The sequence below is a fragment of the Calidris pugnax genome, unplaced genomic scaffold, assembly GCF_001431845.1.
Source record: "Calidris pugnax isolate Ruff unplaced genomic scaffold, ASM143184v1 scaffold38, whole genome shotgun sequence".
Lineage (NCBI taxonomy): Eukaryota > Metazoa > Chordata > Aves > Charadriiformes > Scolopacidae > Calidris > Calidris pugnax.
The window spans coordinates 17,253,409-17,275,902 of NW_015090995.1; the positions used below are offsets into that span (position 1 = coordinate 17,253,409).

Sequence of the window (22,494 nt, forward strand, 5' to 3'; positions counted from 1 at the left end):
GATTTAAAAAAAAAACGATGCCCTACTTCATCCAGTACTCAGGTAAGTGAAGAGAGACAAGAAACGCAGACAGCTACGTGAATCTCAGGCATGCTTTAACCATGTGTATATTGGACAAAGATGGGGAAAATTCATTGTACTGGTCTCACTTGCCTTTTGAAAAAGAATGAGCCCACTGTGGAAGCAGTGCTGAGCTGGGCACTTTTCTATCAGGCAATAAAGTAATATGTTTGTATCGAAATTTGAACTCCAAAGATTTGCAGATCACCATTGTCCCACCAAAACAACAGTTCATGATTGTTTCCATAAGTGTTCTCTCAGTATAACTTAATAAGAATAGATTCCACTATACCAACACGTGTTTTCCTCTTTCTAAAATAACGGTTATATTAATATTAAGACATCTGTCAACATGAGCTCTCTAATAATCAGTCAAGTGATCCTTGTTTCCACTTTCCACTTTCCACACTGGTACATCTGTGCCAAGAGACCTTCAGTTTACACAGTGAAGCTCAACCAAAGGGAATCTGGAACCCACAGAAACAGTTTAAGCCATTTCTTTCACTGTTGTGAACCATGAGCATGTGCAGATGACTCAGATATTGGGGACTGAAGTTCTCAATTCAGAAGGAAAAGAAATTTAAGTCTTTTGTTTGTGGTAACAATAGTTCGGGTTTGGTTAAAACACCATAGCAATCCTTTGTGTCTCATGTGTTTCCAAAATAAAACACAAGGAAACACAGTTGAGTCAGAAGCACCTCATGAGGAAACTCTCTGTGTGTGAAGCGTCTGGGACCCCGCGCAGGCGGCCCAGCGCTGCTGGGTGAGGCCGATCAGATGGGCTCTTCTCCAAAACACCAACAGGGCTTTTCTCCAAAACACCTCCTGCCACAGCCATCACCGGCCGCCCTGCTTTCTCGAAAGCCCGAAAGCACTACCACAGCCGGCTCCGGCCGCCTCAGCTCTCTGCCCACCCACAGACCAGCCACCTCCGCCTGACAGGAGGCGGCCGCGCACGGCTGTGGGCCTTTCCTCCTCACAGCAACCTGAGGCACGACTCAGCCGGCGGCCCTCCGGTTAAATCCACCCACACGCCTGCTCCGTGCCGCCAAAGCCGGGGCGGCGATCAGTTCTAGTTCACGCTTCACCTTTTCCAGTGGGCGTTTCTGTTCGAAACCCCTCAATTCCGCCATTTCCTGGCCGGGCACCGCCAGCCCTCCTCCGCTCCCGCCCTCCGAGCGGCGGGCGGCTGCCGGCCCCCACAGCGCGTGCGCAGGGCGCTGGCGCATGCGCAGTAACGCCGGCCGCGCGCCGCGCATGCCCGGAGGCCTCCGGCGTCTCTGAGGCGGTGGATTGGGAGGAGGCGGCGGGGTAGCAGGACCAGGAACTGCTCCGGGGAGGGGACGGGGAGACGCCCGGTGGTGCGTGTTGGCCCTATGGGGCCTTGAGGGTACAGACCCGGTGAGAGAAAGGGTTTCTGCTGGGGCGCGGAGCCGGTGGGAGGATGGAGGGTCAGGGGGCTCCGAGAGCTGGCGGCGGCGAGGAGCCTCTGAGCTCCGGCAGGATGAACCCGAAGCGGAGTGGGCGCGCCGCGGAAGAGGAGAGCCGGAACAAGCCCAAGCTGGTGAGCGAGCCGTGGGTCTGGGAGGGGGGCAGGGGGCGGCCTGGGGAGGAGGAGGAAGGTGTGGGAGGAGGAGGCAGGCGGGGGAGGAGGTGGTGGCGGCTTGGGGGCCGTCTTGTCGCTTCCCGAGTAGAGTAGCTGGGGCGGAGGGGCGTGCGGCTGGGCCTGGGGGGTGCCGGGCTTTCAGGAATTAAAGGCCCTTTTTAAAAAATAAAAAAACAACCCAACGATGCTGTGAGGTTCCGTGAGGGTTTTTGGGCGGTGCGCGGGAGCGGGAGGTGGCAGCTGGCGGGGGGCGTGCGGCGGGCCGCGCTGTGGTAACGCACCGGGGGCGGCGGCTGAAAGGAGCCGGGGGTTCCCCGGGCGGCGGCGCCGCTCTGGGAGCGGGACCTGTTGTCTCCGCTCACCTTCTGAGGGAGACGTCACAGGCTGGGGTTGGGTTTTTCCCCCTGTGTTGAGGCATTCCGATTGTTGGTAGTGATGGTGCAAGCGACGTGCCTCCCAACTTCTGAATTCATGTCAAAGCGATTTAAAAATGTGGAGATTTCCCCGTCTTTTTGGAAAGGTCTGTCAGGCTCTTTAGGAGGGTTTGTTCGTTATGTAGAGTTTTTTCATTATGCCTGTGCTTTTTGATTTGAGAGAAAGTATTTCTACTTGAAACATAGGCATGTTTCAAAGCCAGTGGCACTGCTTTATTTATACCTCACTTTATACATGTAGTAGCAGCAGCAAAACCAGTTAATATGAGAGTGTTTACTTTTAATTGTTTACTTTTCTTACTTAACTTATTTTAACTTTGGATCAGGATAGTGGATAGAGGTTCCACTCAAATATGAGGAAAAACTTCTTCACAGTGAGGGTGGCAGAGCCCTGGAACAGGCTGCCCAGGGAGGGTGTGGAGTCCCCTTCTTTGGAGATTTTCAAGACCCGCCTGGATGCTCCTGAGTAACGTGCTCTGACAAGCTCTAGGCAGTCCTGCTTTAGCAGGGGAGTTGGACTAGATGATCTCTGTGGTCCCTTCCAACTCTAAAAATTCAGTGAAATCAACTAATTTTTCCTCAGTTTTCTGATGGATTTTGAAGAGCAGCAGTACAGTGGACACTTAAAACTCCCCTGACTTTTTTTATTGAATAGAATACCAGTTACAAACTTTATTTAATCTATGCAAAGTTTTTCACAGACAGTGGTAAAATCAAGTCAGTATGTCAGTGCCCTCACCTTGTGTTCCTTTCATCGAATGGAGTGCAGCAGAGCCTGGGGCTGAGTAGCCAGAGAACTGTGGGGTTTTTTTTGTCACTGACAACTAAGTTAGAATGCAGGTGGGGAAGATGTTAAATTTGTAACAGATGATGCTTTAAAAAGTTACTGAAAGTAACAATTACTTAAAAGGATGACAGAATGCTAGAATGCTGAATAACTTGAGAAGCCTTTGTATTAAAAGTAACTATGGGTATCTTAGCAAAATGCAACGGAATATGATGTGTTACTTTGTTTATGGTGTTACTGAAAACAAATTCATACTTCCTTGCACAGGATAAATATACTACTTCATATAAACAAGATGTTTGTTTATGTTTATACTGCCTTTACTATGTCCTAGCCTAAGTAGCTAGGAAGGCTGCTGGAAGATGCCTGCAGGGAAGTGCTTTAAAAATCACACAGGAAAGTTGTTCTAGTTGAAGCTGCGGACACAAATTTGAATATTGCTTTGGCAGAGGAGAACACTTTGAAAGAAATGTGCAATTTAAAAAATCAGAGTGAAATAAGCTCAAAATTGGATTGACCAGGACAACTATTTCTGTTGCATGTTCTTTTCAGTTATTATAGAATCACTAGAGTAGACTTTTATTGTTACATTTAGTGGGAAAAGTACATTATGTTAATATTTGCAGTCATATACTTTTGTTTCTTGAGGGGATGGTTTCTGTGCAGCAGCAATAGTGATCAGAGTAGTAGTATGTTGCTTGAATGGGATGCCTTCTGAAAGATAGTTTTGCCCTGAGATAAAGGTACTAGCCTCTGATGATATAATTGAGTGAATGGGTTGAATGGGAAAGTACTTTTTTTTTTTATTCCTGGGCATGATGGAAACAAATGGTGTATAAAACTGACATGAAGAGGGATTTACCTCTGAGGAGGGAAAGGGATGGGATTCAGGTGTGCTTTAACTTGAGGAAGTGCTAGCAGACAGCCAGATTTATCAATTACTGCTCTGGGTTTGCAAGGGAAGGGCAAGATTGTAATCGGGGAAAGGATTCATCTCATAGGAGAATAATCTTAATAAATTTTGCTGGCTTTAATTTTGAATGAGGAGTTGAGATTAGCAATATCAATAGGTAGTCAGAAAGCAACCTTTCTTGAACCTTGTTCCTGTTCTCCTCACTGTGCAAATAAGGTGATGGTATATTTGGGACTTCTGTAAGAGAAGCCACACTATTTGTGCAAGTGTTAAGTTGTCACTGAGTTTGTAGCTTCTCAGAGTTTGACGTGCAGATTTTCTTGGTTCGACTTCATAACTTCTCAAGTGTCAGTAGAGTTATAGAGATGAATCAACCTGCACTCTGTCAGTTTGTTGCGTATAATTCAAGGAACTCAATGTGCTCAGAGGAGCGTGTCTTTTCCAGAACTTATTTCACACGTCAAGTGGAGTGCTGAACAAGGGCTTGGTGAGAGAGGGTGTGCAACTACATATAACAGAGGATTTATTTTTAGTTTCTAGCCTAGCAGCTGAAATTAGGCAAGTCATTGGAAAGAAGTCTAGGGGAATGATTTTCATACGATAGACTAAAAATGGCTGTAGATGACAGTGAACTAGGAAAGGTGAAGTAATTATTTTCGGGGAAGGGAGACTCTAGAAGAAGAAGGTAGAAGTTCTTTGTTTCCCCATGCTCTCTGTCTGAAAGTAAAAGTTGAGCAATGGTGCTTGGCCTGCAGATGCCTAGTGGTTTGGTTGGTTTTTTGTGTTTTGGTGGTTTGGTTTTGTTTTTTCCCCCCCAAGGACTGAAGCCTGATCAATTGCATTTATTCCTGATAGATAGGAAGTAAGACAAAGCTAACAAGAGAGGATCTGTGCCAGAAAAGAAAATGGTGGTGTGAAGTATTTTTCTGTAAGATAATTGATGTGTATGTCCACACACAAATAATTGCAGATAATAGAACTGTTTCTTTTCTGCTTTAGGTCATTTTGAGAGTAATTTGAGTTTCATATAATTAGTTGCACTTGACAGAACTGCACAATGAGAATTTAGTTCCAGTTTTTATACTAGGAGTGTGTAAACTAGAATATTTTTGTAAAATTTAATGTCTGTCTTATGAGCACTATGACAAATCACAGTTGCTGAAAGATCTCTGATTTAATCTTTTTTTTTTTCTCATTTTTTGCTGGTACAAGGACTGGAGGTGGAAATGAGTGCCTAGTGGTTTTGTCATTATTTTTGTTTGCAATGAAATGGGCAGAAAAAATTAAATTGTTTTGGCAAACAATCACCTGAATTCACGCCAGACCTGAGAAAAGGCTGGCATGAGATGGCAATGAGTAGTTACATTCTTAACTGGGTTTGGCAATGAGCTTATTTTGCTTGTTTAAAAGTATGCTCGTTATACTAGGGGAAACAGACTAAATTAATGTTGTCAGGGAGATTGCTGGGATTCCGATGTTTGTTAATCCTTAAGTTAGATATTGTTTACTCTTTTTAGCACTTCACTATCATATGGGAAGTATATAATTCTGTTGAATACCTAGGAAATCAGTAAGCATCGAAAAGTGTCGTGTCTGATTTGGCATAGATATTGTAGCTTAGCTGAACCCAGAGTCTTATCAAGTTGTTCACCTTGTTAGTTGGGAAGTTGAAGCCAACTTTTTACGGAAGTTCATGGGAGAAGAATGTGAGACTGAGGTTATAAAAAGGAGCAGGAGAGGTCACTGGAGAGGAACCCTGAGTATAAGGGGCGGGGGAACAAAAACGATTAAGCGTTGGTTGACCAGAGGCACTGGAATCACCGTCGTTGGATGTTTCCAAGATGTGCAAAACTGGAAAAAGCCTTTAGCAGGCTGGTTTGAATTTCATGTTGACCCTGCTTTTTGGGTAAGAGTCTAGGCTAAACTGAGCAAGGAATGAGATGCTTTCCAACATCTGTGATTATATGAATCAGTACTTGAAAAGAGGTGTTATAGCAGGATTTGTGGTGCTTCCCAACTGGTAGAACACTGGCTAACTAGAAGTTAATATGGCCAGTAGTTTTTGTGTGGTTTTTAATTGAAGTAATTTTAATGCATTGTGTTGGTTTAGTATTGGCATAATTAACGTATTTCTGTGGCTGTAGTGGCCCATGCCATGCTAAAAGCATTCTCTGTTACTCTCAAGTTCACTTTAGGTCTGTGTGGTAGTTGTTCAGTGATAGGTACTCCTCTGAAAGAGGCTGTCTTCTGAGTGTGATGCTGTCTTTAAAAGCATATTACAAGAAGGATCTTGTGTAAGATGAAAACCAAATTGTTAGGGGTAAGAGAGAGCTTATTTAATAGGAAAGCAAGTGGATTTGGTGATTCATCCAACTTGGAGTAACTCATACCTTGTTTTAAAAGCAGAAATTGTTTATGCTTAATACTGAAGTCTTTTAAACCCCGCGAGCTTTGAGATGAATCAAAAGTTATTAACTCAACATTCTGACTAATGTGCCATAAACTGGCGTCAAACAGTGAAGTAAAAGCTTTTATCAATTTAAAACAGAAGTAAACTGAGTGTGCTTGGGAGGAGAGATTTCCCAGCTACATTGCTCCACCCAAATCAGTGCAGGAGTTAACAAGGGCTTTAATTTATGAAGTCAGTCACTGTCAGACAGACTGTGTGCTACAGGACCTACACCCCGCCATCACCTTTGACTCCTAAGGTTGTTTGATGTCACTTTACTGTGGAGAGATTATGTGCTTTTTACACATGAATCGTTGAGATGTTTGTATGCTGCATATGTGAACTATGAGTCAGGTTGAGCAGAAGTTTTTGGCAAATGAATAAAATGCATTACATTTGAGATCATAGTGTCTGAGTAAAATCTGTGCATGCCTGCAGAGGATTCTTGCTTCAAGTGTATGCTTGAGGAAAAAGTGAAGCAAAATGCTTGTGTTTTAGAAGATTCTTGGTCTTATTAGATCAAAGTCAAGATATTCCAGCAAGTGGAGTTAATTAGGGTACAGACGTTACTGAAAAGTGAAATTAATGTCTTGGGAAATTTTGGTTCTGTTGCTGAAAAGCGTACTGATTAGGCATTATTTCTAATATAGTAGAGTAGTGCATGCTTGCTGCTGATGTTTAAGTAAATGCTTTAGCTTTTAATGTGAATTGATATTGACACTGTTTAAATGAGGTGATAGATACCGTGATAAGCCTATCTGCTTGTGGTAATTAAACTTCCTGGACTACTACTTGTAAGACAAAACTGTAGAGCTGTTCTGTACAGTACAGGAAGCTTTGCAAACAAAGCAGATTCCACCTAGGCAACTGGAAGACAAATACAGTGAGAACTGACAGTGTGCATATCAAGTACAAGTGATGTTTTCTGAGATTTTAAGCACTACAATTTGGAATATCAAAGTTATTGAGGATGAACTTTTGTTTTGTATTACAAATAGCCTGTAAAGTGTTCTAATGATACTGTGATTGCTGTAGAAGGAAAAGATAGGCTCAAAAACTTTGGCCTGGGTCACAAGATGACTTCATCTTTTCTGCATCTGTTGCAGTTCTTTAGAGGCAAACAGTAATGGCTAACAACCTTCTTTTAATTCTTGTCATTCCTGTGCAATTTAGAGGTAAAGTAGAACAAGAGATGGCAGTTGTTGGTGAAGCAACTAATTTCAGTTGATTATTCATCAGTTTACTTGTTCAACCTTAAAACCACAAGAAATTAGGAAGTTACTGAAATGAATATTTTAATGCAGTTCCTTACAACTTTTATGTTGTGGCCATTCTTTAAGTACAGTATATTTTTTTTTTAGTAATTCAGTAACTTTATTTTAGAGGAAACAAGTTTTTTCCTATAAAGGGCTATGGTAGTAGAGCAGACACTTTAAGAGAAGATGAACGGTTTGAAGTCTTTCTTTAGTATTTTTGCAGCAATTTATAAAATAACAGGTAGACATAGCTAGCTTGTCTTAAATTTGCATGTTATTTTTTGTATCAAACTGATCTTAAGGTCTCATGAATCAAGTAGCTTTTTCAGGCAGTATTGGCTGAGTGAGCACCTCTAGATTTACTGCTTTCAAGTGTAACTTCCTAATAGGTAACTAAGCTGCATCTTGCTCGACAAAAGTCATTAGTACTAATGTTGTCCCAACGCTTTTACAGCTCTTTCTTCTCACTTAGTCAAAGATTCCAGTTTCTAAGGTACATAATTCATGCAGTCTGGAAAGCTAATATATTCTACTTTTTAAGTATTGATTAATTGTATATGAGAAAGGGGTGACATTTAAAGAATCAGGTTTTTTGGGGGGCAGCAGTGTGGGCTTAAGCAGGCTCCATACCCACCTTAATGCTCTGCTAGCTCCGGCTTTTGTGTGGCAGTGGGACAAACAAAGTCATGAAACAGAACAAAAGCCCCTCCTTTATTAGTCTTGCTTCTTTGATTATGCACTAGAAGTAATAAGTTTGGTGTTATGGCACAGTGGAATTCCTTGTTTTCTAAAGTTCATCCATGAGCACTATTAAATTATGATTGTGTGTATTTTTCAGCCATCTTCTTGTGATAACGGTTTAGTTGGACATGGTGTGATAGCAGCACATTATATGCACAAGGGCGGACCTGACAATGATCTGCTATGGCATTTAAATGATACTGTAACCTAGATCATGATATAAACCATAAACTTCTCTGGTTTATAGAAACTGAGAAATAACTTAGAAGTTCAATTCTGGAGCAAGCCCACACATGAAAATGTTGTATGGTTTGATACAACTACTGGAGGTACTCAATCCACCTGGGTGTGTTAATATTTGGTCACAAGGTGTAGTGCATACTGTAATACCACCACACCTCTGTTATATAAAACAAAAATGTCTTAAGAGTTTCTAGTAGATATGGGCTCTTCCAGTGTAAACAGGAAACTGTAGTTGTGTATTAATTTCAGACAGTTTGGGGAGAGAGTGGGAGAAGAGAAAGTTCCAGGTGATGCGTATCTTGGGTGGCTTAATTGTAAAGTTCCTGTCTTGGTCCTTTAAGTGATCCTTAGAGTAAATCATTGGAGACAAGATAGTATTGGAGAAAGTATTAGGTATGCTGAACGTGTGATGCATGTTTGCTGCTTCTAAGTGTCCTTTGCCTAGTGTTATCAGATATAGAGGGCATCGAAGTGAAAAATATTTTTTAATTACTAAAAAATATTTTCAATTGATACTTCACAACAGTTAAGTGTGTTTAAATGTGTTTTGAAAGTGTAGAATGTAAGTGTGAATGTCACCAGCTGATTAAAAAAGCCCCATAATTTGAAAGAATCCTGCCTTCTATTCCTCAGTGTTTTTGTGCGTCTCTGTGTGTTTAATGTTTTTAAACAAACATGCCCTTACTACTCTCCGAATTGTAGAGGAAATATGAAGTTTTCTCTTTATAATAAACCCAAATTAATGTATTTGGTTTACCCTCTTATGTGAGAATAAATACTGGAGAACTTAGTTGGGGAATGTGGAACTTTAAGAGCAGTGCTACCTAGTAGTTCAGAACAATTTTCTAAATAAAGTTTAGTTAGAGGCATTGAGTAATAGTGCTGTTTAATCCCAGCTGTGGGACTGTAGATGTACAGCCAGTAAAGCAGCAACTGTAATGCTAGGTTTTGTAGGCAGTAAAGGTACTGATGGATGCAGTTTGGCTTGAAGGTACACAGGCCCCTTCTCTCCTGTTTCTTAGTTCAGGGATTAGCTACTCAAATGTTAATAATTTAGTTCTGTATGGGATCAAAAATGCATCATAATGCATGTTTAGGCATGAGCGTGAGAGGAAATAACCACAGACCTTAAATGTTCTTGATGATACCTTTTTGTCACAGTTATATGTTTAGAAGTGGCTCTGTATAAATTTCTGTTGGTCTCACAGGGATGGTTGAGCAGTCCTAAATAAGTACTTTGGTCAGGAAAAATGTTAGTTTTGCAGTCTAGCTGTTACCATAGTAAGAAAGAATAATAATGTTGGTTGTTAGAAATAGACCTTTAAAGATGCTTGTGGTTGGTTTGTTGGTTTTTTTTTTTTTTTTTTTTTTTTTTTTTTTTTTTTTTTTTTTTTTCAAATGAGTGTAGCTTGTAATGAACAAATACTAAGCTGACATGAGATACATTAGATTCTAGATGCCTAACAAGAGATAGAAGTAGTTAGTTTTTGTACAGTATAGAGTATCCTGCTTTCCTGTCATATTTTGGTTCTTCATAGTCTCCTGCTGTGAATTGTTCTTATACCTATAACATTGAAATAATTTCTAAAATACTGTGGCTTCATATGGAACTCTGCTGAATGTTTGCACTTGTAATTATGTGAGTGCATAAGTAGATGAGAACTTGACAGCTATTAATAGTTGAGATGGTTACATGCACTGTTCTAGTTGCATTAGAACAGGGTAAGTACGTGCATAAAGAAGGACAACAGAATATCAGGCTAAGCATATACATTGATGCCATATATATATATTAATTTTTGTGCCAGCCACATTTGGAGGGTACCTTAAGAAAAAGGTTTAAATACGTAATCTGAAATGCAAAGGGTAAATCCATGTTAGGTGGCCAATTTCAAAAGTTGCCACGCTAGCTGAAGTTAGCTGGGATACTTCAGTCTGAGTCTGTCCCTCTTTGTAAGCAATACGGTAGCATTTCTATCTGATTTTGAATATGCTGAAGAAAAACTTAAATACAATAAGAACTGTTTTAATAGTCATTGCAAGTCCTTGCTTTTAAAAGCCTTAACCACTCACAGATTGAGTGAACTAATCAATATGACAGATTAGTAGAACGCAGTTCATAACCAGACTTGAGACCTAAGTTGCAACCAAAGCCTCAACACTGAAGCACCTAATAACTGGTTTTTGTCCTGACTTTGGTGCTTTGTTTCTGGTACTGCTGCCAGTCTTATTTCCCATAAAACCAGATTTGTCTGGTTTTTTTTTTTTTTGGTCTTATATAATGGGGCAGCGAGAACTGCTGCTCCCAGGCAATCCACTTCACTGGAACTGCTTCAGTTTTTCCTTTCCACTCCTCTATGGCAAGTGTATCTCCACTGCTTTGTTCTCATTAACAGGAAAAAGTGAGGAGAGGAAACTTCTTTTGATTCAGCGCACAATTTCTTGGCTGAGCTAGAAATATAGTAGGCAATGTCTGTTGCAGTCTCTCTAACCTTTACAATTCTCCATTCCCTACTCTTCTACCGTCTTGCAGCAGTGCAGTTTCATTTTCATTCTCCAGTTCATTCACAGCTTGGTGGAAGCACTCCCAAACTAGAACGGTAAAGCGTACAGCAGTAGGCTTTGATAAAGTTTCCATCTGTAAACCAGATATACAATTTCCATTTTCAAATTGTACAAATATGCATCCACATTTGAACTTAAGACAAAGCTAGGGTGGTTAAGACAGGCTCCCTAAATTCGTTAAGGTTAGTTAACGGTATTCTGTGATTCATACTAATTCCTGAATTACTTACAAGATAAGTAGTAATCCCAGCAGTTAACATCTTATATTTAAACCAAATTGTTCCATGAATTTATGGGAAAACCTTTATATAATTTAAAAAATTCATACGGTTATTCATGGGTAACTTAAGCACATACCATGCTTAAATATCACAGTAAATCCATTTTTTTTGCTTCTTTCCCTTCAGCAGAAGGTAACAGATTCTCTTTAACCCATTATAAGCATCTGTGATCGTCCTGAATTTCTTACTTCTTAACAGGGAATCTTACCTGTACTAAAGTCCAATGATACCACTGGCTTCCTCATTATTATGTATAATATAATTCCTCTTTGTTCACATACTGCTTCATTTCCTACTTCCCTGAAGGACAAATAATCTTCTCAGGAAACTATTATAAACAGGAAAGAATAGGAAAAGGAACAGAAAGCCCTTGTGTGTATCACAGCAGCCATAAATCCAGTTTAACCCGATGTGCTTTGGCTATTGAGTCTGTGCCTGCTGAAGTTACTCCATCCAGAGTTTCGTTTCTTCAAGGAAAAGCCAAAGTTCCTTGCTATGGCAGCAAAATTGCTTATTTTACCAAGTTTTAGTATCTCTTTGTTTCTTATTAGGGGAGAAAAAAGTAACGTTATAATCCACTTTTTTTTTTTTAATGAAGGGATCAAATACTTGCTCTTTCCTAGTAAGTCTGTGTCTTGGAAGACAGGCAACATTATTCTAATAAGTTGTTGATGTGATCCTTGTGACCATATGTTCCAAGACTGCTGAGTGCACACAAAATGAATAATGTTCACAAGTAATTCCTGCTTCTTTGGCTCACTGCATCCCTTCTACTGCCAGTTCCTTTGTGGGCTATGTTTTGGTTGGTTGGATTTTGTGGGGTTTTTCTTACTATTTAAAAAATAACCCTAACAAAGCAAATACACATCCTCACTTCCTTAACATCTATCAAAAGTAAAATACTCCATTTTCAAGGAGCTGCCCAGTATCCAGTGGAGCTCTTCACAGTGTAGACTTTATGTCAACTTTTGCAACTTGCTATGGGTCTTCTGCTTTATTGTAAAATGTATTAGTTGTCTCCCAACAGGTATATTCTACCAGTTTTATCCTCTTCTCAAACAGTAGTTGAGGAAAGTTCAAATGGGCTGTGGCATTTATTCCGGTGTTTGCTGTACTCACAAGAGCAAGAGATGTTTTATGAAACAAACAGCATGCTAAGTTAAGAATCTTCCCCAATCTATCTCTGCATATAACAGGAAGAAAAGTATATAAAAATTGAGCCTGTCACTTGCACAGGGGTATTAGGCTCTGCTTGTGTGCACTGTGAGATAGGAAGCAAGGAATGAAAAAGAAAAATTGTGTAGAAGTACTGGAGAATTTGCTCATCAGTTTCTCAAAGCAGCTTCTGCTTCATTTTTCATAATGATTTTAAAAGAACTCTCTCACTGTCAAGTTAACATGTCATTGCTCATCTTGAAAGAAAACCCTAGGTTTCAACAAAAGATTAATCCCAGGTTTAAAGCATATAATTGTAGTTAAAAGGGCAGCGTGTCTATAAAAGGGTAAAAACAAACTAAGACCGCACTTCAGTAAGAATAGAGATGAACCTTGTCATCATAAAAAGATGTCTCTCTTTGGGAAGTGAGGTATAAAAGGAGGCCTATTCTTACTACTCTTAATTGACCAAACTCAGTAGCTTTGTAATAGCTTTCACTCAGTCTGAGCAGCTCCACAATGTGTCTGAATGAAAAGATAGCCACTTGCACTCAGGAGAGCCTGGAACAAGGAAGGAGGACGAACAGCGATTTGATGCACATCAAGTATTACTACCTAGCAAAATCGACTTTGTTCTGCTGCTACATTGAAAGGGAAGAGCTAAAACCCACTGCTTGCTAAGCATAAAATTGAGAGAAAGTCTGCACTCAGTATGTCAAGATTTGTTTTGACATAGTTTTTCCAGTTTAACTGTTCAAAAATTTTTCAAAGGCAGTTCACAGTAATATTGTACCAAAAAAAGCAAACTCCATGTCCCCTGAAAACTCAATGCTCAGAAGTCAAACAAGTGCTTTCTTGAAGAACAAGCAGCAGAGATATAGGAGTGACTATGGTACTGACAGGCACGTGTGGCAGAAAAGCAGCCGGATGGTTCCAGACCATCCATTTACTGCACTAGGGGCTGCTAGGTCACAGAGGGTGACCCAGTGACTATTCAGGTGACTTAGTTTAGCAAGTGATCTCAGTCTGTTTTCTTCCAAACCCATGGGTTTGTTTGCTGTGGTGCAGTAAACGGAATATGCTGATACTGACAGCAATCCTCCCCAGTACCAGTACAATAGTAACCACTGGGACAGATGGCTTCTTGTCTGATAAAGTAAATCTGGCACTTCTTACAGGCACAGAAAGCTACATGGGTATCAAAAGATTTTAAAAAAATATTCCAATGGACTTCTAATCTACTAGTATTTTGCTAAAGGAAGCGTAGGAGGTGCAGCTTTTGAAGTAAACTTCTTATCATGCAATGTAATTGGCACTCAACTATCTGAATTCTGGTTGGTTGGTTTGTTTGTTTGTTTTAAAACAGTGTTCTTCAGGAAAGACCATAAAGTATCCAGTACTGAGATAATTAAATTTTGAAAGTGAAATTATTTAAGGCAAAAATAAATGCAATGCTAGTCTGCAGATGACCCCAAAAGTAAAATGTGCGTGGCAACTGTGTATATGCTTAGCCTCATAATTCAAGTACGTGAAGTAGGATTCCCTTACTTATTTTCCCCATTTATGCTGCTGACAGTTGGTGCAGTCCCACATGCTGTCTTCACACTGTCAAATACAATGTCTTGTCTTTTTCTTAATGCAAATACTTACCTCTTCTAGTGCAACTGAGACACTGCATGTAAGGTGAGGTCTTCCTGGAGGAACCTGTAGTTCCTATGCAGAAACTTTGTATTAGTTTCTCTTGCTACACTTATTTTTATAGCTATCTGCCAGACAGCCCAGAACTCTTACAGTAGAAGACTCTTAATTATCACTTTTTTGGGCTTTAAGGACATGTAGCTGTGGAGTTTTATACTGGCTTATTTATATGAACTGTGGTTGGTGGCATTTGGTTGTCCTGTAAAACCTTCTGTTGGTTAATGATTATGCAATGCCACCCGCATTTCTAAATTAAGTACTAAAATAAGTAGAGTTCAGTAGAGTTTCTGAATAAAAAAATGTGTCAAACTAAAATAAAAGGTTTTAAATCTTTGTTTTAAGGGTGGAGTTTGCCATGCCTCTTAACCTTCGTAAAGTTCTTGATGAGTTAAATGTCTGTTAGAACATTAAACCCGCATGTTGAGGCTGGTAAGCTAGTGTGCAGTTCATAAAAGCGGTATTGCAGTATTTACTCGTTGTGAAATTTATGAGTGGAATTAGGACTCGGCTCTTTCAGAAGTCTGGTTTATAGAAGATTTAATTAGCAAACTATTGCTTGGTAGTTTTAAGTGAGAAATTTAAAGGCTGTAGAGCATCCTGCAGAGAGACAGTTCGTTCATCTGTACTGAAAAGCTTGCTATATATGCAGTATATGTGCTATACTGCCACAAGAGGTTTTTCCAGGAGGCTGAAAGCAAAACCTGTCTTGCATGATCACTGGATACCCAAGTGAGGAACAGATCCGGACTGTACAAAGTGCTGTATAAAGAACTCGCTGGTTATGTAGCAAAACTGCTCTAAACTCCACTGATCCTGTGCTGCTTTGCACAGACTAACGTCAAAACTGACTCATCTAGTAGGCTTTCTGAAACTGTTTTTACAGTAGTCTAAGCTGATGTGACTGCTGACTTTCCTGGTGCAACCCTTGCCCTTTTCTCTCACAACCAGCAATTTTTTTGGCTTACACTGATGTGCAACTGCAGCTTTTGAAACAAACTTTTAATTTTGTTCAGATTTTTAAAGCTTACTTATCCATGAACACCAATAAATTACTGTCTGAAACAAACAATAATGGCAATTTGAGCTACAAATAAAATAGCGACATTAGTTGAATTGTTTTTCTTGACTCCTTTGTATATTCAGTTACAAAAGTGTAGAAATTAAGGCTATCTAAGCTTGATTACAGTTATTTTTTTCAACTTCTGAATCGATTTGCTTTTTTGAGAGAGGTTTCTATGAAGTAATCTGGAAAAATGCGGTTTTTAGAACAATCCCTTTGCTTTCGGAGTGTAGCGTGTTCTGCCAGTCAGGCAAAAGTGAGGAAGCCGTTTTAGTTTGTCTCAATCTCCATTTCTAGGCAGACCAGGCTGCTACCTGGGGTCTCTCTGTTCCCCTTGCGCAGAGACAGGTGAGGAGGTGCCCCTTCCTCTTGTCCCGTGAGGGTGAGTGTCCAGTGGGATTATCCTGCCACTGGCCTGTTTTCCCCTCCCTTCTGTTTGGGAGCAGATGCCCAGAATTGGTGCCCTCTGCTGTTAATAATTACCAATTTGGGTCACCCTCTGGCTTTTTTAGCATGAGGAGTTGTCTAGCTTCTTTTCCTAGTATTGCTCATTTCTGGATGGTCAGTCTTCTGGGAGGTGAAGAAGTAGAGTAATAAGGAAAACCAGGTGGCCTCCCCATCGGGAAGGTGGCTGCCATCCTCCAGCTGAAGCACACTCTCTCTCCTGCCAACAGGAGTAACTTCCCAGCTTCGTTTTGGCAGCCTGGTGTAAGGGGTTCACTTGCTCCTTAGTCTCACTTTGTGGTGCCCCAGGAAAAGTTTATCTTTATCTTCAGTTTATAGATTAAGCCTTAGTTTAATTATTTAAATAATGTCTATTTAAGGAACTGCAACGCAACCAGGAATTTTCCATGGGGTGTCATACAGACCAAGTGCAAATGTGCAACAATAGCAACATTAACAGTTAAAAGTATCTTTGGTGTACCAGCTGGATTACAACAATCGTTTCAAGTGGTTTTTGAAAGCATGATGAATGTTCCTTGAAGTGCCAAAAAAAATTACTGGAAAGCAAACATTCTGTGAATTACATTTTTACTAATTTTATTAGTAATGCCAGATAGACTTTGTCATGGATTAAGATCTTGAAAGTTGTAAATGAGTGTGGGCTTCTAGTTTCTGCACATCGGCTAATGTAACTCGGGTATCTTTTCACCATTTTCTAGACATCTTTTTACGTTCAATTATGAAATTAAATGTGTTAACGGATGGCTAAATTGTCTGATGGGAATATTAATCATTCTCTGCCCTAAGGAACAGAGGTTGTCGGAGTGAATTCTATTTTGTGGCTGAAAGATATGGACTCGAGTTGCACACAACGTTTTGTACGTCGGATATTAACCACTTATGGATTTTGTCCCTTTAAACTCCCTTGGTTCAGGTACTCATATGGGAAGTTATTACCTTTTGGCTTATGTGCAAATTTATTTGCAGCAAGTTAAAAACTACCCTTGAGCAAAATTTTACAATGTCTTTATCAGGTGTTGGAGTCCAGGTAGATTTTAGAAAACAGTCATATCATCTTAGTTCAAAAAGAAAAAAGAAAAAGTTAAGAGAAGGTGAAGTTTCTGTTTATTACCCTTGGAAAAGGAGTGTTGGAGGAGGCAGTCGGAGCCGTTCCCTGCGGCTGTAGCCTGTGTGCACACGTGGGTGTTGCAGCCCACCACAATTTGCCTGAGCAGTGGAGTGAAAATTGCTGTTCAGTTTAGAAGTTACCCAGCTGATCGCTGTTTCGTTCTACGTGTGGTAAAATGTGAGCTGCTTTCCATTTTATTTTTTGTGGTGGAAGTAACAATTAAGAACATGGCAAAGTAATACTTAAGTATCGTGGAAAGATCAGTCAACCCATGTAAACACACAGTAACTTCTAACTCATGGCCAGCTCAAGTGATCTGGAAAGTTTTTATTAATATTTAAGTCAGAAAAAGATTCAAGTGAGTTTTGCATTAAAAACTAATGCAATCCTCTCAAGTCGTTAAATTCTTTGAATGTTGACATTGTTACTGCAGTAGCCTGAACTCAGCTTGGATGAGGAAACAGTGATTTTTTAAAAATTTTTTTTTCTACCAATAGATGTAGTGAACTATGGTGAAAATCTGTGTACTGTTTTTATATGCAAGATTTCACTTACTCAGTATTAACATGGCTGAGACTGACCTTTAAGATAAAAGAGTAGCGTGATGCAGTTGCATTAGTATATGCTGTCATTCTTGTATGCTTTATTGTCATCATCCATCAGTACTTATGCAAAAAGTGGAATACTTAGAGCAAATGAAAGTTGGGAGGAGTAAATAGAAAGTGATATTTTGAAACTGTTAAGTGGACAGACTATGTTCAAAAGCGAGAAGCTCTGCCACTTAAGTCTTTTAAAGGAAAAACTAAGTAAATCAGTAGGAAACAGTTTGATATAGGAGTTGATGGAGTTTCATGGTTTGTGTTGATATTGAAGACTAGGAAAGAGAGATGATATGCTTCTGTCTTAAATTGTATGTGTGTTTATACATATAAACATTAATTTTATATCCCTTATCTACAAATGTTTTATCAGAGAGGTTTTTGCAAAACCTTTGCCTTTGGGCTGCTTCTAAAATCAAGGAGTTCAAGTTTTTACCAGCCAGGAAAAGGCTGACTGCTTTTCATCTTGTGATGCAATGGCTGAAAAAATAACATGAGAGAACTGACTACAAAACCTGTGATATCTTAAACTTCCTCCTGGGGAGGTAAACCACTTTGGGTTTATGTTCTTAAATCAGATTGGAAGTGTGATTTCTTTGTTAGTGTAAGAGACTGTCAAAATCCTGTGTCAGTGAGAATCTGCAGGTACATAACTGCCTTGCCTCTGCCTCCAGCTACTTGCAGTATCTCTTCTACCTGTGAAATGTGTTGCTTATCTTGAGTAGTTGCTGGGAGCAGTGTAGCTTATGCACCATAAGGAGATCTGGGAAGTGAGCTTGAGATGTCTGAAAAAATGCTGTGAGGTAGCTTACTTTAGTATTCTATATTTTGCCCAGAGGAGTTTGAGTGACAAATGCAATATAAATGTAGAGATGGAGTAGATTTATCCTGTTCCAGGTTCTGGGAGAGATTGACAGTACTTAAATGAGGAGCAGGGAGAGGAAAAAAAAGTATTTCTAGTACATGTGGCTGCAAAAACAGATTCAAAGTTTTAGAACTTCTTGCTTACATAGCTGTCTCTGGGTTGAGGTCATGGTTAGGCTTTACTTCATTTCTTCGTTTGGAATTCTTGCTCAATAATACCTATCAAAATTAAAAAGTCTATTTTCCAGACAAAGGACATCTTTATTTGCATGTCAAGATTAGATTATTACTACTTCTCTTAACTCTTAAGTCCAGATAACAAAAATACAAGAGATGGGTAGCTGTAAAGAAGAGGTTTGAGGTAAACCAATTAAGAAGGTGAAAGGCTGTTGGTGTTAACATCTGGATGAGTAGAGACAGATTCTATCTGAACTCTCTGTACTATATCAGGCTGGGATGGAGTTAATTTATTCATAGCAGCTTCTATGGTGCTGTGTTCCAGATCTGTGACCAAACCAATGTTGATAAAACACTAGTGGTTTAGCTTTTGCTGAACAGTGCTTACTCAGGGTCTAAGGCCTTCTTTTTCTTAGCGCGTCCCCTCCCAGGAGTAGGATGGGGTCGACTGGAGGTTGTGAGGGGGCACAACCAGGACAGCTGATCCAAACTGGCCAAAGAGATATTCCACACCATATACCGTCATGCTCAGCAATAAAACCAGGGGCAGTGAGGTGGGGAGGAGGAGTTTTTTCCAAAGTAGCAGTTCCTCAGAGGCTGGGTAGGTATTGGCTGCTGCTGCTGAGTGACGGCTTTTGCATCATTTCTTTGTCTTGATTTTTTTTTTTTTTCCCCCTTCACTTGTTAAACTGTCTTTATCTCAACACATGAGTTTTTCTTGCTTTTGCACTTCTGATTCTTTCCCTGATCCCGTTGTGAGAGAACGAGCAAGTGGCTGAGTGGGGACTGACCTGCCAGCCAGGGTCAGTCCACTGCACTGTCCTGGATACTGAGTGCTCATCTTCATTATAACCTGAAAGTATGTCCACCTTGTACCTCCTTCCCACCTTGAGGCCTCCTCCACTATTTGTATAGTCTTGCACATGTTTTTATTTCAGAAATACAATATCAACAACTGTAGCCAAGAGCCAGAAAGTAGGATCAGAAGGAGCATGGTGTATTAATGTCTTCTACCAAGGGGAAATAAAATGTTGTGTGGTGTATTCATTTTCTATTCAGGCCCCACCCTCTCCTGCCCAAGTTCTACATCTTAATATTCTATTCATGACTGGTTGGTGTAAATTGAGCAATGTTTATTCACCAAGTCTTCCTTGATACGATTGTTGATATTGGTATGCAATATAGATTGCGTTCTTGGCTGTGAATGTAGATGTAATGTTTGTGATTTTTGTCAGCAGGATTTTACTGCCATTAAGGAAAATGTGAGAAGGTATTAGGGAGGGAGAGGTAGTAGTGACTGGTTTGTGCATCATCAGTACGTGGGCTCTAAGCAGTTTATCTAACAATTTACATTACTCAGTGTGAAGGAGAAGTTGGCAGCAGGCTCAAGGAGGTAGGGCACAGGAAATTCTCCTCGGCTCTCCCACTCTCAAACTCTTTCAAAACTGAGAATGTCATATAGCTGTCTGCTGAGTTGGTTTGAAGTCCAGTAGTCCATGTTTGTTTTGGAAAGCTTTTTAGAAGCTCTTATTGTATTTTTGTGAAGTTGTGGGGGTGCTAGAGCTGTACAGGTTTCAGGTTTATGAATTAAATAGGCTAAAGACAAGGTGAAATAGGATGCAAGCCTGCTTTTTCACACAAGGTGTGGTAGATTCCGTGCTTATTTAGCAGTTTTGTTAGAACAGTTATTGAAATTTTAAGTGCTTTTTAATGTTAGAATGCATAAATTGTAGACTTCATTATTCTGAAATAGTAGGTAATGCTGTATTTTTTTTTTCTTTGATTTGTGTGTGTGTTTTTTTTTTTTACTAGAATATTCAAATAAAAACTTTGGCAGATGATGTGGTAAGGTCTTTGTAACATCTTAATTTGCAATGGTAACGCCACGCTGCATGCTATTTTACTACAAATACTGTGGACAGTACAACATGTTCTTATAAGGATATTAATCGTTAGATTTCAGAAAATTGAGTTACTGTTCCTAAAGATCTTAATTTGTAGCTGAAGTTGGAGAACAGTAAGCTTCTTTAACCACTTTCTAAATATTTTGGTAATATTGTGGATAGGTTAAACCTTATTCAACAGTTAAAGTGTTACATCTCTTGAACTTCCTTTTAACGATAAAGGATCTGCAGTGGTTCTGTGGTTCTTAAAAGTTAGTTGCCACATGAGGCAAGTGGAAGCAATTTGGGTAATATGTGTATACTGTATATCAAACAAAAAGTTTGTATCCAGTAGCACCAACTTTATAATTCTAAGAACTTTGAAACCTGTTGCAAAGTATTTTTACAGAAACTGGTGTCTAAATTGATTTTGGTGAAATTATAGACTTTTATTTTCTATATGTAGTAGGTAAGCCACGCTGGCCACTTAGTTAATCATCACTTAACATGTCTGAAACAAGGAAATGGTACCTATAATCAAATTTGTTGTTAACACGGTATACTTGAAACAGATCACAGAATGGTGAAATTGATGTTAAATGGCTTTTTTTTGTGTGTGTGACTACTGGATGGGCATTTCAATGTAAGTGAACAGTAAATCTGCATTTGATGTACATTGCCTAATTTCTGATGATGCCTTTCATGCATTATGTCATGTCTTTGACCTTTCCAATAGGCTATGCCCTAATTACATTTTCAAAAAATGTATAAAATGGGATTAAAGGAAAGTTGTTGCATTGCTCAAGACGTGAAAAGTATCCTTGTAGGGAATGTGTTTCTGTCCACAAATGTAAGATTTCTAAGGAAGAGGAAAACCCAAACCCAACCCCTCTCTTCTCAAAAACACAAACAAAACCTCCAAAGAAATTCAGAGGGAATGCAGCTTATCTAGGGATACTTTCCCTTCAAAAACTGAAGGGTCTCAAAAGGCTCTCAAAAAACAACACAAAAAAACCCCAACAGCAGAACAGAACAAGAAAAAGAAGCAAAACAATAATTAAAAAGGAAAAAACTTTCTTCCCCATATTCCATAACAGTGGGTCAAATTTCTCCATTCCTGACTGAATTAATCTAAAATGAATCTAAATTTCATACAAATTAAATACTCAGTTAAACTTTTCACACATCACAGAGGTTGTTTACTCTTGGTTTACATGTCTTCATAGAGGTGAATTGCTATGAATGATACTGGTAATCCTACATAAGCTGCACTTAGATGAAAGCACGTCTTCATAAGGCTGTTCAGTGCCTGAAACAAATACACTAGTATTTGTTGATGCAAACAGTTAAAATTGCTATAGACATAGTGTTCTCAAAATGAACATACATAGATATAGTTTAAGACAATATTATTAAATAATAAAAATTCTGACTATTCAGAATAGTTATATATTAATAACACAGTAATAAATGGCCTTATAAGGAAGGTGCTCTTGTTGGTTGTTTCTAATATTAACAAATTAACTGAGTAAGCATGCTTTAAAGAAAAAAAAGGTGGGGTTTGGTGTAAGGTCTAAAGCAAGTCAGCCTTAACCATTGAAACATCATTGCAGACTGAATGATACGCTTTCACTAATGTCTGTTATGTGTATTTAACTATGGATGGCTGCTTTTGTGTGAATAATCTGTTACCTGGCTTTTTAAAATTACGCACTAATTTCAGGAGTCGGTACTCAAAAACCACTTCAAGGATTTGTGAACTATACTTGGAGCATTAATTCCTCTACAAACTTTATTTCACTTTAGCAGGATTTTTTTATAAGCCTGATGAACTTGTGAGTACCTCCTTCCCAACGCTGGCTTTTTCAGTTGTCCTCCAAAGACTTATAGCTCTTCAGGTGAAGGAACGCTTGGATATTACCTTTGTGGTACCATATTTATTCACTATCAGGATAATTAGGGAGTAATGTGAGAAGATGAACTCAAGATTTTGAAATGCTGAGAGTTTAACATAGATGATGTACTTTTGAAAGTCTGAGAAATAGTTATATTCCTTTTGCATGTGACCTGCCATGAATTTACCTTAAATGTTGTTGTCTTTCTATGAAAAGTAATCTCTGAATGTTAAGAGTATTTTTACTTACAGTTCA

At 39.4% G+C, this 22,494-nt stretch overlaps 1 protein-coding gene across 3 annotated transcripts in view; it reads left to right on the forward strand.

Moving 5' to 3' along the window:
* The first annotated feature begins 1,358 nt into the window (after positions 1-1,358).
* Positions 1,359-22,494, forward strand: part of DIAPH2 (diaphanous related formin 2) — a 235,680-nt gene continuing 214,544 nt past the window's right edge. The window contains exons 1-2 of one of the 3 annotated variants that reach the window (XM_014955198.1): positions 1,359-1,624; positions 20,274-20,306. In XM_014955198.1, coding sequence (XP_014810684.1) covers positions 1,505-1,624; positions 20,274-20,306 — 153 coding nt within the window. In that variant the 5' untranslated portion in view covers positions 1,359-1,504. The remainder of the gene's footprint in view (positions 1,625-20,273; positions 20,307-22,494) is intronic. The other 2 variants (XM_014955199.1, XM_014955200.1) reach the window with 2 other exon arrangements.